At 49.2% G+C, this 12,689-nt stretch overlaps 1 protein-coding gene across 5 annotated transcripts in view; it reads left to right on the plus strand.

The window, feature by feature from the left end:
• GPR161 (G protein-coupled receptor 161) overlaps positions 1-11,816 on the plus strand; it is a 57,249-nt gene extending 45,433 nt beyond the window's left edge. For all 5 annotated transcript variants that reach the window (XM_025364795.1, XM_025364807.1, XM_025364819.1 and 2 more), the window contains 3 exons: positions 693-797; positions 3,661-3,780; positions 5,562-11,816. In XM_025364795.1, the coding sequence (XP_025220580.1) occupies positions 693-797; positions 3,661-3,780; positions 5,562-5,827 (491 nt within the window). In that variant the 3' untranslated portion in view covers positions 5,828-11,816. The remainder of the gene's footprint in view (positions 1-692; positions 798-3,660; positions 3,781-5,561) is intronic.
• The last annotated feature ends 873 nt before the right edge of the window (positions 11,817-12,689 follow it).

The following is a 12,689-nucleotide window of genomic DNA, read 5'->3' on the forward strand; positions in this document are numbered from 1 at the left end:
GGCTCACTGTCCTCTTCTACCAACACTGGGCTCTGGCGCCCGAGGCCTAGCCTGGGGAAGAGCAGTAGAAGGGCCAGCTGCTTCTTGGGGAGACTTTCTCTCCTGGCCCCTACCCCCCAACCCCGTTCCTGAGTTTTGGGAGCCTGGTGAAGCCTGCTTCTCCCAAACCTCCCCATTGCCAACCTCAGTTCTCCATTCCAGGTCAGCTTATCACTCTCACCCATCTGCTTTCCAGCTGACAAAAATTATCTCCTTCCTTTGGGGTGTAAGCCTCTTAAAAATCCCTCTTTGATAATTCAAGTAGGATTTCAGGAGGTAAGTGTGGGGTGGAACCCTCCATCTTTAACAGGAAGATCTTCTCACCTCACATTTTCCCTCCTGCCTGCCTTGGTGTTCTGTTTTGTCTGTTTTTTGATGTTGCTCCCTGGCCCTCTGTCATCACCTTGGTGGTGTTTGACGTTGTCAGGAGAGTTTCCCCTTTGGGGGAACCCAGTGAGTGCTGCTGACACAGTGGGACAGAAAAGAGGGACGAGCTGGGAGGGAGCAGCTAAGCTCTCCTGTCTTTCAGGGAGTTGAGAGTGAGTTTTGCAAGGGCGAACAGGAGGGCAGGAGATGGGTCTGTGGGGAAACGGAGGCTGGGGCCTCTCCTTGCAGGGTGTGATTGTGTTGTCAATGCCAATTTTGTCTTTCAGACCTGGGCCTGTCCCCACACCTCACGGCGCTCATGGCAGGCGGACAGCCCCTGGGGCACAGCAGCAGCACGGGGGACACTGGCTTCAGCTGCTCCCAGGACTCAGGTAACCTGTGTGCTTTATAAGCCTCTCGCCTGTTGCGTTTTCCCCATGTCGCGTTTCCCCCATGTCGTTTCCCCAGTGCAGGCTCAAGAGCTGGCCGAGGGGCATTTCCCACAGTGGGTGGGAGGTGAGAATCGTAAGTCTGGGTTTCCAGTCATGGCTTTGACTTTTCAGCTTTCCTGTGTCTCAGTTTCTTCCTCTACAAAATGGGGTTCTCAGTTCCTGTTCTCTCTGCCACACCATGTTATTAGGGGGTTGAAAGTGAGTGAAAGCCTTTGCAAAGTTAAAATGAGAAATGATGATAATAAGCACTGGCCCAGAAGGGCCTGGAGTCAGCCTGCCTGGTCTTCAGTCTCCAGTTGGCTTTTTAAGAGCTGTGTTATCTCAAGCAAGTTGCATGATCTCCTCCCAAACCCTCAACTTTCCCCATCTGTGAAATCGGGGTACTAATCCCTGTCACAGGGCAGCTGTGAGAATTGAGAGAGACCTAATGAATGTGCAGCACTCATCTTGTTCTTGGCACAGAGGGAGCCCTCCAGCAAGGTCAGCTGGCCTTGTCGCCTCACTCCGTGTCCTTTGATATGAAACTTAGTCTCCCTGTAGAAATGCATCTCCACCACAAGTCCTGCGGAGCCCTCCCTTTACCCTCTGCCTAAAGGATCTTGCAAACCCAGGGCTGCTCCTTGTCTGAGCGATCGGCTTCCTGGCATCAGAGCCATGGCACCGGGGAGGTGGGGATGTGGGGAGCTGCAGATGCTGTATCCTGTGATGGAAGCACGCTGTTAGAGCCGCAGGAGGCCCTGGGCAGAGGTGCATGGGCAGAGGCAGGGAGTGCCTCTCTGTCAGTCACACCCATGGCTCCACATTGCTGAGGAAGAGCCAGGGTGTCTGGCCACACCTGCTGCCCATCCCTGGTCTGGCTGTTGGTGCACTGGCGCCTGGAGGGAGTGCTGCTGAAGCCGGGAGCACAAAGCCGCAAGCCTGGCCGTGGGTCTGCCGCTCCCAGCTTCTCCATCTCTCTGCCCTTGGGAGCCTTTGAAAAATCATCTCTGACTTGACTTGTGTTTCCTGTTCCCCATGAGTGCTCCAGGGCTGCGCCTGAGCCTGTGTCATGGAACTCAGGAGTGAGCCTTGGGGTTGGCACCGGGACCAGTCCGTGACCTCTCTTAGTCATGGAGAATTTTCCTTGGAAAATTTCTTACCTGGCAACCCAGAGGGCCCCACACCACACGAGTCATATATGAAGCACTGATCACACCCTGCCCTCTAGGCCTGAGTCCCTCGTGTGAGTTAAGGAAAGTCTCTGTTACTCCCCAGACTGCTTCTCTGTTCTCAGACAGCTAAAGGGATCCAGAGGCACTGCCACATTCATTCATTCAGCAGATATTTGCCACGTTCCTGCCTTGGCCGGACCCTGTGCCAGGTGCTGGGGGCACAGTGGTGAACTGCCACTGTTGTGGAAGCTTCAGTTCATAAAATACTGAGCTGTAAAGTATATAAAGATTGTAAAGTATACAATTGTCATTGAATTGTATACTTTAAATGAGTCGGTTACATGGCATGTGAATTACATCTCTATACAACTGGCTATGAAAGATGATGAATGTGTTGAGAGCTGTGAAAGGGGAAGCCCCAGTGGAGTGGGAGCCCGTGGGCTGCTATGGGTAGGGGAGTTAGAGAGGCTGCTCTGAGCATGCGATGTCGAAAGCTGAAGCATACGTGGCAGGTGCCCCAGCGCAAGGAGTGAGGGGAAAGCATTGTAGGCAGAAGAAAGAGCATGGGCTTCAGGGCACACAGACCTGGTGTGAGTCTCAGCCCTGCCCTTTGTTCGCTGTGTCCTTATCAGGAATGACGGCCCTCGATTTAGCCCTTGCTGTTTGCAAGCACTGTGCTGGATGTTTACATGTCTTAACTCAAAATCCCCACAACTCCGTGAGGTAGACTGAATGATGACCCCAGGTTTACAGACATGGAAAGATACTGAGGCATTAAATAACCCGCCAGTGATTCCAGGTCTGTCCGACCCGAGCCTATGTGTTTAACCACCGTATTCTACCTCCCAGAGGACCGTTTCTTCTGTGTGTCAGGTAATCACACGTCTGCGAGGTGCTCTGAAACAGCATCTAAAGAGCTCTAGGTTTCCCTTTCTTCCTTATATTCTGAGCTTCCAGGCCTTGATGGGTTGAAAGCTGGAAGCTAAGAACGGGGCTGGATCTGACACTGGCCCTAGTGTGGGGCAAGAGCACCACTGAGTGTCCCATTTCAGCCCTTCCTTCCCTCCCTTCCCTCTGTTCCATCTTCCTCCCTCTGCCCACTCTGCCCACCTATCCCTAGGAGGACTTCCCTGACCTTCTATCTTTATTTCCCCGCTTTTTAGGGGTATATTTGTCAATTATTTTTTGATCCCCAAAGAACTCTACGTTTTGGAGATTTAAGTGTTTATTTAGTACAACATATTTTAACTGTGGTGATAGAAATTCAGACTGTAAAAAGAATCACTCAGAATATCAAGTTCCTTTTAGTAGGACCCTCTCCTCCACTCGGCCCTTCTCCCCACTTCCCTTCCACGCTGGGCCGGCAGATGCCGTGCTTCTGGGGTCTGGCCATTGAGGCACACAACCCCTACTTCAGATAGCTTGGCCGCATTTTCTGTGTGGCTGAAGCAGCCCCACCGGCTGTCTGCAAACTCGCTGAAATGGGATGACAGGCGGGTGTTTCTTGGGTGCGTGCTGTGGCACAGTCAGCTGCCCTTGATGATGGGTTTGGATGAACGGGAGAGAGGGGTGGAAGGGGTGTTGAGAGGGGAGAAGAGGCCAGGAAGACTTTGGATTGTAGTTATATATGTGCATTCTGCCTGTTGTTTTAGGGACAGATATGATGCTGCTTGAGGACTACACGTCTGATGACAACCCTCCCTCTCACTGCACTTGCCCACCCAAGAGAAGGAGCTCAGTGACATTTGAGGATGAAGTGGAACAAATCAAAGGTTGGTTTCTGTGACTGATTGCTTCAAGAAAACATAGGGAAACAGAAAGGATCTTAGGACAATTCCTTGGCTCAGACTGGCTCCCGTCTTGGAATATGCTAGGGCTCCATCCCTTTGCCCACTCCCTGGTTACTCCCAGCCCTGTTGGTCTCACCTAAGTCCTTAGGCACCCAGCTCTCAGAGCAAGCAGCATCGAAGGCTGGGCAACCAATGGCTGTCAAACTCCACACACACACACACTGCACATGTGTTCATACACACAGCCCAGATACTGGGTGAGGTATGGTTATAACTGAACCTACTCTCCCCGAGCCTCAGTTTCCTCCTGTGGAAAATGAAATAATGGCCCAATGAGTGTGTCTGCTTTACTGGAGGCCGAAGTTGCCATCTTGCTTGTGCATCGCTCCTACAGCGGTGATGGCCCTTGGGTCCTGTGAGGAGAATGAGTTCTGCTGCAGACCAATCCCTACATTTTTCCACTCCATCTCTTCCCCCCTCACCCCCAGTGCTGTTGTTTACTCTGGAACTTGGAATTCATTTCCCATCCAGACATGCTGATTAGGAGAGTGACAAGAGCCATCCAGATACCAACATGACTGGGCTATGGATTTGGTGGAGTCCAGGGGCTGTGCGATGTAAGGAGGCTCTTCAGAAATGTTGAATATGGAAATAAATATGGCCTCTGTCAGAGTTTTAGGTTCATAATTAATCACATCTCATCTCCACACCCCTCCCTGAGTTCAGAATGAATGGAGAGGTTGTCACAGAGGTCAGAGGTGGAAAACAGATCATTCGCTTCACTGGCAAAGCAGATTATAGAACAGAGCTGGGCGAGCAGCCTCATGGGCTTTATAATACATTGCCCTTCTGTAGGAAAAAATGAATGAAATGCTCCCCAACCCCCCAGCCCACGTAGGACCACACTTGCCCCATCACGCCTGTTTTGTGGGCGTGGCAGCTCCAAAGGCACCCTCCAGGCGGTGCAAGAGCAAGGCCCTGCCAGGGGGTCCTCCCCTCCACGAGTGAGCGGCAGGGCAGAGAGTGGCCGGAGGCCCCTCCAGTCTTCCCCTCTTGGAGAGTGGGGTACAGGTTGCCTACTCTCCAGAAAATGTAAGGAGAGGATAAATTGTTCCCCTGAAATGTCCAGAGAAAATAGGGAATGAGTTAATAGTAACAGGGCACAGGGTGTGAAATTGAAGGGCTCCCCGCTCTCTCACTTCTGTTCATTTTAGTTTAGGGCTCCTAATCCTGGGAGGGGGCTTGAACCTGTAATGTCATGTCCAGCCTTGAGGTTCTGCATGGGGAATCTCTGAGCAAATATGGAGAGGAGAGAGTGACATTAGGGTTTGTGGAAGTTTATGGACATAGATATTACACTGCTTCAGGGAGCTCGAAGACCAGAATACTCTTTCAAAGATGTAAAAATGTTGGTTAGCATTAGTAGAAAATATCAAGTCTTTTCTATGGGCCAGACATAGGCCAGACATCTTAGAAAGAATTATCTCCTTTAGTTAACACAGTAACTTTTTGCAGTAAGAGGTGTCTTATTATCTTCTCTTTACAGATGAGGAAACTGAGGCTAGTTAGATACTTTTTCTAAGATTTCCCAGGTAGGAAGTCAGGGAGTCAAAGCTTTTGGCCTAGGAATCGAACTTTGAAACCCACACCCTTAACTGCGGTTTGTCTCCCTCCCTGGGGTGGTGGAGCAGCAGCAGCTTGTCCCCAAGGTCGTCCCCAGGCCTGGCTCCTCAGCTGACTTTCTTTTCTGCCTCCTCCCTCAGAAGCTGCCAAGAACTCGATTCTTCATGTGAAAGCTGAAGTACACAAGTCCTTGGACAGTTACGCAGCAAGCTTGGCCAAAGCCATTGAGGCCGAAGCCAAAATCAACTTATTTGGGGAGGAGGCTTTGCCAGGGGTCTTGCTCACGGCACGGACTGTCCCGGGAGCAGGCTTTGGGGGCCGCCGAGGCAGCAGAACTCTTGCGAGCCAGAGGCTGCCGTTGCAGAGCATTGAAGAAGGGGATGTTTTAGCTGCCGAGCAGAGATGAGGGCCTCAGGGTGCCCTGGGGCTGCAGCCCGAGACGCCTGCCCGGGGAGGAGTTCCCATCACCGCCTGTGTCACGGCCTTGGGAGCACGTCACAGTGTACAGCTGGCCACACACAGGGAAGGAACAGCATCTGGTGTGCAGCCACCAGGACAAGGACTGAAAATAATGTCTACAGCCCACGGCTTCAGCGTTTCCAGAGACCACATGTGAGCTTCTTTTAGGTCCCAGTGATGGGACCAGAAGCATCTAAAGCCAAAAAAACAAAAAACAAACAAACAAAAATATATAGAGATGTGGCTGTGGCTTTTTGGGAGGTGGGGCATGGGAGGACCAGAGACGAAGGGCTTGGAAGGAGACCCCCACATGCATCATTTCCTCTTCTTCACACTGTGTGCTGGGAGTCCAGCCGTGCACTGTGCCAGAGGCCTCAGGAGGACAACCCTCCGCAGTGTACTGTGGAGGATGACACAGCACTTCTTCCTAATGACACGCGACCATCCTGGTGCTTCTACATGGTTGATGCGGGCAGTGTGGGACCCTCAGTTCTAGGACTGGTCCGCAGAGCGAGCACCCAGGAGTAGGGCGAAGCGGTCCTCAGTGGCGCCACCTGCTGGTGCTAATAGGAACAGCCACAGGCCTCTTGACCGGCCCACCTTGCCCACTTCCCTACTGACAAGTTCTGTGGTATTTCAAAAGGGAGAAACCACTATAAAAGACAAGAGGAAGGGCAGATAGTAGGTGTTCCATTTCCAGAATTAAAAAAAAAAAAAATCAATTTAAGATGTACCACTGTTTTACCAGGACTGAATGGGACTGTAGTGCCAAGCACAGCCAGGAAATAGATAAACTGTTATTATTGAAGGGAATTTGTTCACATGGGAAAGCCTCATTAAATAGATTCTATGTGTGATGTTTGAGTGACCAGTGAAAATAGCTGGCCTTGGCTCTGCATGGCACACTCCCAAGAGCAACAGTTACTATTATTACAAGCCTGGCATAAAATAAGATAGAAGCAGCCCTGGGCCCAGAGGCAGCAACCTGGGTTATTGGCCCAGCTCTGTCTTTGTATGCACATGTCATTTGGGACATCCTGTCACCTCTGTAGGTCCTCTGTAAAGTGGGAAAACGGAGTGGAGTTGGATTGAATGATCTCCAAGATCATTTCCGGCTCTGATCTTTGGTGTTCTCGGGATTTGTAAAGCAGAGATAGGTAAAACACAAAAGCAGACCCAGGGACTGACCTTCGTATAACTTTGGAGTGTGGTTGCTCATGTACATGTGAAGTGCAGCCAGATCAAGGTTCTGTGGCCTTGTCTGCACTGTCCATCAGAGCACAATCTGGATAGAATGCCAGCCACCCAGATGCGTGAGGGGCAGGGTCACCATCTCGGAAGGGGAAGTCCAAGAATGTGATTGGGATGGTTAGACCTCTCTTCTCCTCCCTTTGAGTTGGAACAGCAGTTGAAGTTTGGTCCTGGAGTAATCGCTGTGATGACTTGGGAAGCCATTGGATCTCCTCTTGCGTCTGCCCTTGAGTCTGCATGACTAGGTAAGTTCAGGACTTCTCTGCTTTGGTTGGCAGAAGGTAGATTCCAAGGAGATCTTGCTGGTTGCTAAGAGGCAGCTATTCTAGAAAGTGAATTACCCTTGTGCTGTTTTCTTTGGGGCCTAGCTAGCTCCTGGTGAGGTAGCGTTTTTGTGTTGTGTGGCAGAAACCAATGGTTAGCTGGTCCGCTGGTCTGCAGTTTGTAAAAGACCTTTCATGAGGACTGGAGTCTTGCTACCTGTGGTGATTGAACTCAACAACTATTCTGGGTCACTGGATGCCAGGCGCTGGCCTAGCTCTTGGATGGGAGTGGGAAGGAGCAGAGGGCAGGTTCACCTGTGCAGGTCAGATACTCCGCTTCCATCACTGGATGGCATTCCTACATCTGCGTGTGGTTCACGTTTTCTATATATATTCCCTGTATATATTTTTTCTAGCACTTGTCTACTTTCTGAAGGGACCGTATTCCTGATCAACTAGTGTGCACAGAGGTGGAGCAGGACAGAGAGATCTTTATCTCTAGGATGGGTGGCTGGTTAGGTGCAGGCGTTCTTGAGTGCAGCGGCTTGGCTTTGAAACCTGAGGGTTGGAGAATGCTCCCGACTGTACTAGACTGGCCTCTAGGAAAAGAATCCTGAAACAGCCTCCCACTCCCTCACTGACCCCACACTAGCTGAGATAGTATGGAATTTAAATAAATCTAGAAATACTGCATTTCACAAAATGATTCACTGTGTTTCCCTTTTTTAACTGAGGTCCAATTCATTTAGTCATCTACCAGACACTGCACATCCACTGTGTGCAAAGCACCAGGCTAGGCTCTGTAGGCAATACCACTGCAGTGTGCACTCTGACTTAGGGAGCAGGACCTGAGGGATACCGATTCTAATAACTAGCAAAGTCAAGTTGTGGTTATACAAAGAAGTGTGGCTTCGGAGGGAGGTGGGTACTTCCAACTACGGAGTCAGGGATGGCTCCAGGAGGTAGGTGACAGTTTGAGCTAAGTCTGGAAGGATATTTGGCAGCTAGAACCATATTTTTCATATTCAGGAATTCAAATTTGTCTTTATTCAGCTAGAGAGAGAGAGAGAGAGAGAGAGAAGGGGCGGGTGGGGGAGAAGGAAAAGAATTTTCACACATTCTGAAGTTCCCAAGAGGCATTTTTGAGGATATCTGCCACTAGTGCAGAAGGTCAAAACCCCCAGTGCCCCCACTAAACCCAGGTCCATTAGCTGTAAACTGCCATGCAATGGCAGTTCCGGATGGGACCACATGGACAGTGGCACATGGGACATTTGGCTACTTGTTAGCTTAAACACCTCAGTCCTGTGTCTTCTGATTTTGACAAGACCACATTTAGGACTGCTGCCCATCTCTGTCTCTCTCATTGAGATTTCCGCCTTACTGGGTCCCTGTGCTATGCCACAGATACCAGGTTTGGGGTTGTTTTGACCCGGAAGGCATTGGTAGTCCCACATTACAGAGCACACGCACAGCTCAACACAGCCATTTTCCCGGGCAGAGGCACCAAGGCTGAAGCTCAGGCCCTTGGACACTAGGTGGCAGCGGTGTGGCTGTGCAGAGCTAAGGATGAACCTGAGAGCTTGTTTGCCTCTGGCTCAGCGCTCTTGTTTTGAATTCCTTTGCCCTCATGGTGTAGTCCACAGCCTTGGTGACCAAGGACCACCTGGCTAGCCTGCTTACGTGCATGACCCCATCCAGGTTCACAGGTATTGCCACTGAGTGATCTTAGGTAGATCACTGCTCCTGGAGAAGCAGAGTTGAGGAGTGTAAGACAAGGGCCATCTAGTGCCAATGTTCCTTGATTCTTATTTGAGGAGCTACTATGTGGTCTTTCTGTAAACAACTGAACAACCAGTGAGACTAAATATTTGCAATAGATAGGCTAAGGAATTTGGGTTGAGACAGGAGAGGGAGGAAAAGTGCTTTGATACAATGACAGATTGTTAGTCTGTTCAGGTTGACCTGTGTGAGTATTTTCCATCCCGACAATATGCCTCTTAGATACTTGCAGATTAGACATGTCTCTGGATGGACAACAAGATACATTCACGACATGTGTCCAGCCTTGAGCCCTGGCTGTGTCCTGTCTGGAAGGAACTGTGAGGATGATGTGGCTATCCAGAGGAGGCAGTGAGCTGGCATGTGAATGCCTACTGTGGGCCTGACCTGCTTGACATTTGAGGGCCTATGATGTGTTTGGTGCTGTGTTAGGTACTTCCAAATGTTTTATCTCATTTCACTCCAGTGCAGATGTGATATAGTGAGGATGGTGAAGAGTAGGTCTGGTTAAGTCATGAGCTCAGATCCTGTACTTCCACTTACTACCTGGGTGTTTTCAAGCAGGTATTTTCTACTTATGAGTTTCCTCATCTGTGAAGGGAAGTTTTGTCATCTGTTTCTATGTGGAGACACAGAATTGAAGGAGGCCTCCGTCGCAGGGCGATTGTCTGGATTCTATGAGGAAATACTTGGAAAGCATCAGCACAATGCCTGGGGTGCAGCTGAAGCTGAGCCACTGGTGTTTCTTCACAGTATCTGTGGGGAGTGTGTGTTATTCTTGTTTTATAGGGATCTCTATAACAAAGCGAGAATCTTGAAAATATAACTGCTATCCTAGATGGGAGGTATTAAAGGTTGTTACCTTGGGAATTGTCATATTTGTTGCACAGCAAGGAAGGACTTTCGGGAAAGCAGGGACGTGGTGAGGAACAGAAGTCAATAGAGAGCGGGGAGGAAAGGCTAAGTAGCTTCTGGAACTTGAGAGGTCTAAGGGATCCGAAATGAGATTTTCTATTAAAAATGTCTATCCTTGGCCGGGCGCGGTGGCTCAAGCCTGTAATCCCAGCACTTTGGGGGGCCGAGACGGGCAGATCACCAGAGGTCGGGAGTTCAAGACCAACCTGACCAATATGGAAAAACCCCATCTCTACTAAAAATACAAAATTAGCTGCACGTGATGGTGGGCACCTGTAATCCCAGCTACTCGGGAGCCCGAGACAGGAGAATCACTTGAACCCAGGCGGTGGAGGTTGCAGTGAGCCGAGATCGCGCCATTGCACTCCAGCCTGGGAAACAAGAGCAAAACTCCACCTAAAAAACAAAAAAAGAAAGAAAAAGTCTATCCTTTATGCTACTGGCCTGTTTGTACAAAGATAAAATCATTCTGATTTGTCCTGAATGACTGTCAAAGATGATCAAACCCCCGGGGCCTGGTGTAAACTTCCATATCATAGCAAAAATACAGCTTGACCTTCCTCATAGTCCAGAAAGGACATTCTCCCTGAGAAATGCCCTTGGTTGCTGAGGACAGCTCTGTCCTGTAGTGGCAAAGAGACTGCCTGGCTGTGGCTCTTGGGTTCACAGAATCCCTAATCCTCCAAGCCCCTAAGAGGCAGGGCAGGGATGCTACCCACAATATATGCAGAACCCCAGAGGGAGCCCGTGGGAGAGAGGAGATTACCGTTTTCACTGTAGGCAAAGGAGAATGGCTGTCATCAGCCATATATGCCTACAAGAAGGAGCAGAGCCATACTGTCCTTGTGGGTTGGGAGAGGGGACACAGAATCCAGGGACATTGTCTGAGGTCTCTAAGTTAAGCCAGAGTCAGAGCCAAACTCCAAGTCTTGGCCAAGGGGCTGAGAAAAGCAAGGAGCCAGTCTTACAGGTCAAGGAGATGAGGGATAGTTAAGAGTCATCAATATCGTAGAACAGGCCAGCAGAGCTTTATTAGGTAGGTAGAACTGTTATAAACCAAGGATGTTGGGAGATATTTTAGTATCTGCTGGCCAGACCTAAAAACACTGAAGGCCCAAGGAAAGTGACTGGATTCACTGGAAAGTATTTGGCTTCCAAAGTATTTCCAATACCTTGAAGATTCCTTTGAAAATATCAAAGCACAAACTCAAATCTGCACAAGATTACAAAAGCACAATTTTGGTCAGTGTTATTTTTAGAATGCAATACACAAAGCTGTGTTCATTTCTCTCAGCAAGCATTTTCCTGGGCAGTATTAATAGCTTAGGAATCAAATGCCACTTTTGTTTTTCCTTTTTTCATTAGTTTGAAATACCACAAATCCCTAGTGAGTCAGTCCTCCCAGAGGAAAAGACAGTCCTAGGGAGGACCACAGGCCGGGGCAGACAAGGTCACACCGAGAGCAGCGGAAGGAACCTGCATGCTTAAGGGACAGAGGACTGTGTTGTGTTCTGATAACAGACCCCTGGATGCAGAAGTAGTTAAAAACCAACCTTCGAAAAACAAAAATCCCAGGCTAATCCTGAAATATATGTAACTTGAAGTCTTTGGATAATTTTTTTAAGGTTAAAAAATCTTTAGGATTATTATAAATCAACATTTATAAACAAGCAACAGTGTATTTGGAATTTTTGTTTACCTGATTAAATGTTTTTGGTATGTGTATAGCTGTGGAAATGGTGAATTTGTACTTGGACTTGTGGTCTGTGGACTTTGTTGGGTGCCTCTGCCTTTCTCCCATTTTCTGCAGCCATATCCCTATTGCCAACCTCCCTTCCCATGGGCTAAAATGAGGGAGACTGAGCAGAAAGGGGTGGATTGCTGCAGAACTGATGGGGGAGTGCCCATACCAGAGTCACCTGCAAATACTCATCCATGCATTTTTCATAAATTCCTCCAAGGTAATTAAATTCAGATAACTGTTTAAATGACCTACTTCTCACCATGCCCAAGAAACACTCTTAACCCAAAGTTTTTATAGGAGCTATGCCCTGTCTATCCATCTACAGATAAATTCTCTATCCCATAATCAAAGTCAGAGGGCAAGAGGCAGATTATCGTTACCATTGAGACTCAGAACCACCTCAGGGCACGAAACCCACCTTTTCCTGACCCCCTTACCTGCTACCACTGAGATCATCTTTCGAGTGGATGGTGGCCCTAGGGTCCAGCTTGCTGGGCTTTCTGGGGTCCTCTGACACACACCCAATCTTGGAAGCGGCTGGCACTTGTGAATTCTGCCTCTGTAGAATGTTCTCTCTTTGCTGCCTCCTGATGGCTTGTCTGGCTTGCCCTGCTTCTAAGCAATATACACCATCAAAACTGCAAAATCACTGTGGGTGGGGGACCCAGTTCATTTAACAAATACTTTATTTATTTATTTATTTATTCATTTATTTATTTATTTATTTATTTATTTTTGAGACGGAGCCTCGCTCTGTCTCCCAGGCTGGAGTGCAATGGCGCAATCTCGGCTCACTGCATTCTCTGCCTCCCGGGTTCAAGCTATTCTCCTGCCTCAGTCTCCTGAGTAGCTGG

The sequence above is a fragment of the Theropithecus gelada genome, chromosome 1 (assembly GCF_003255815.1).
Source record: "Theropithecus gelada isolate Dixy chromosome 1, Tgel_1.0, whole genome shotgun sequence".
Lineage (NCBI taxonomy): Eukaryota > Metazoa > Chordata > Mammalia > Primates > Cercopithecidae > Theropithecus > Theropithecus gelada.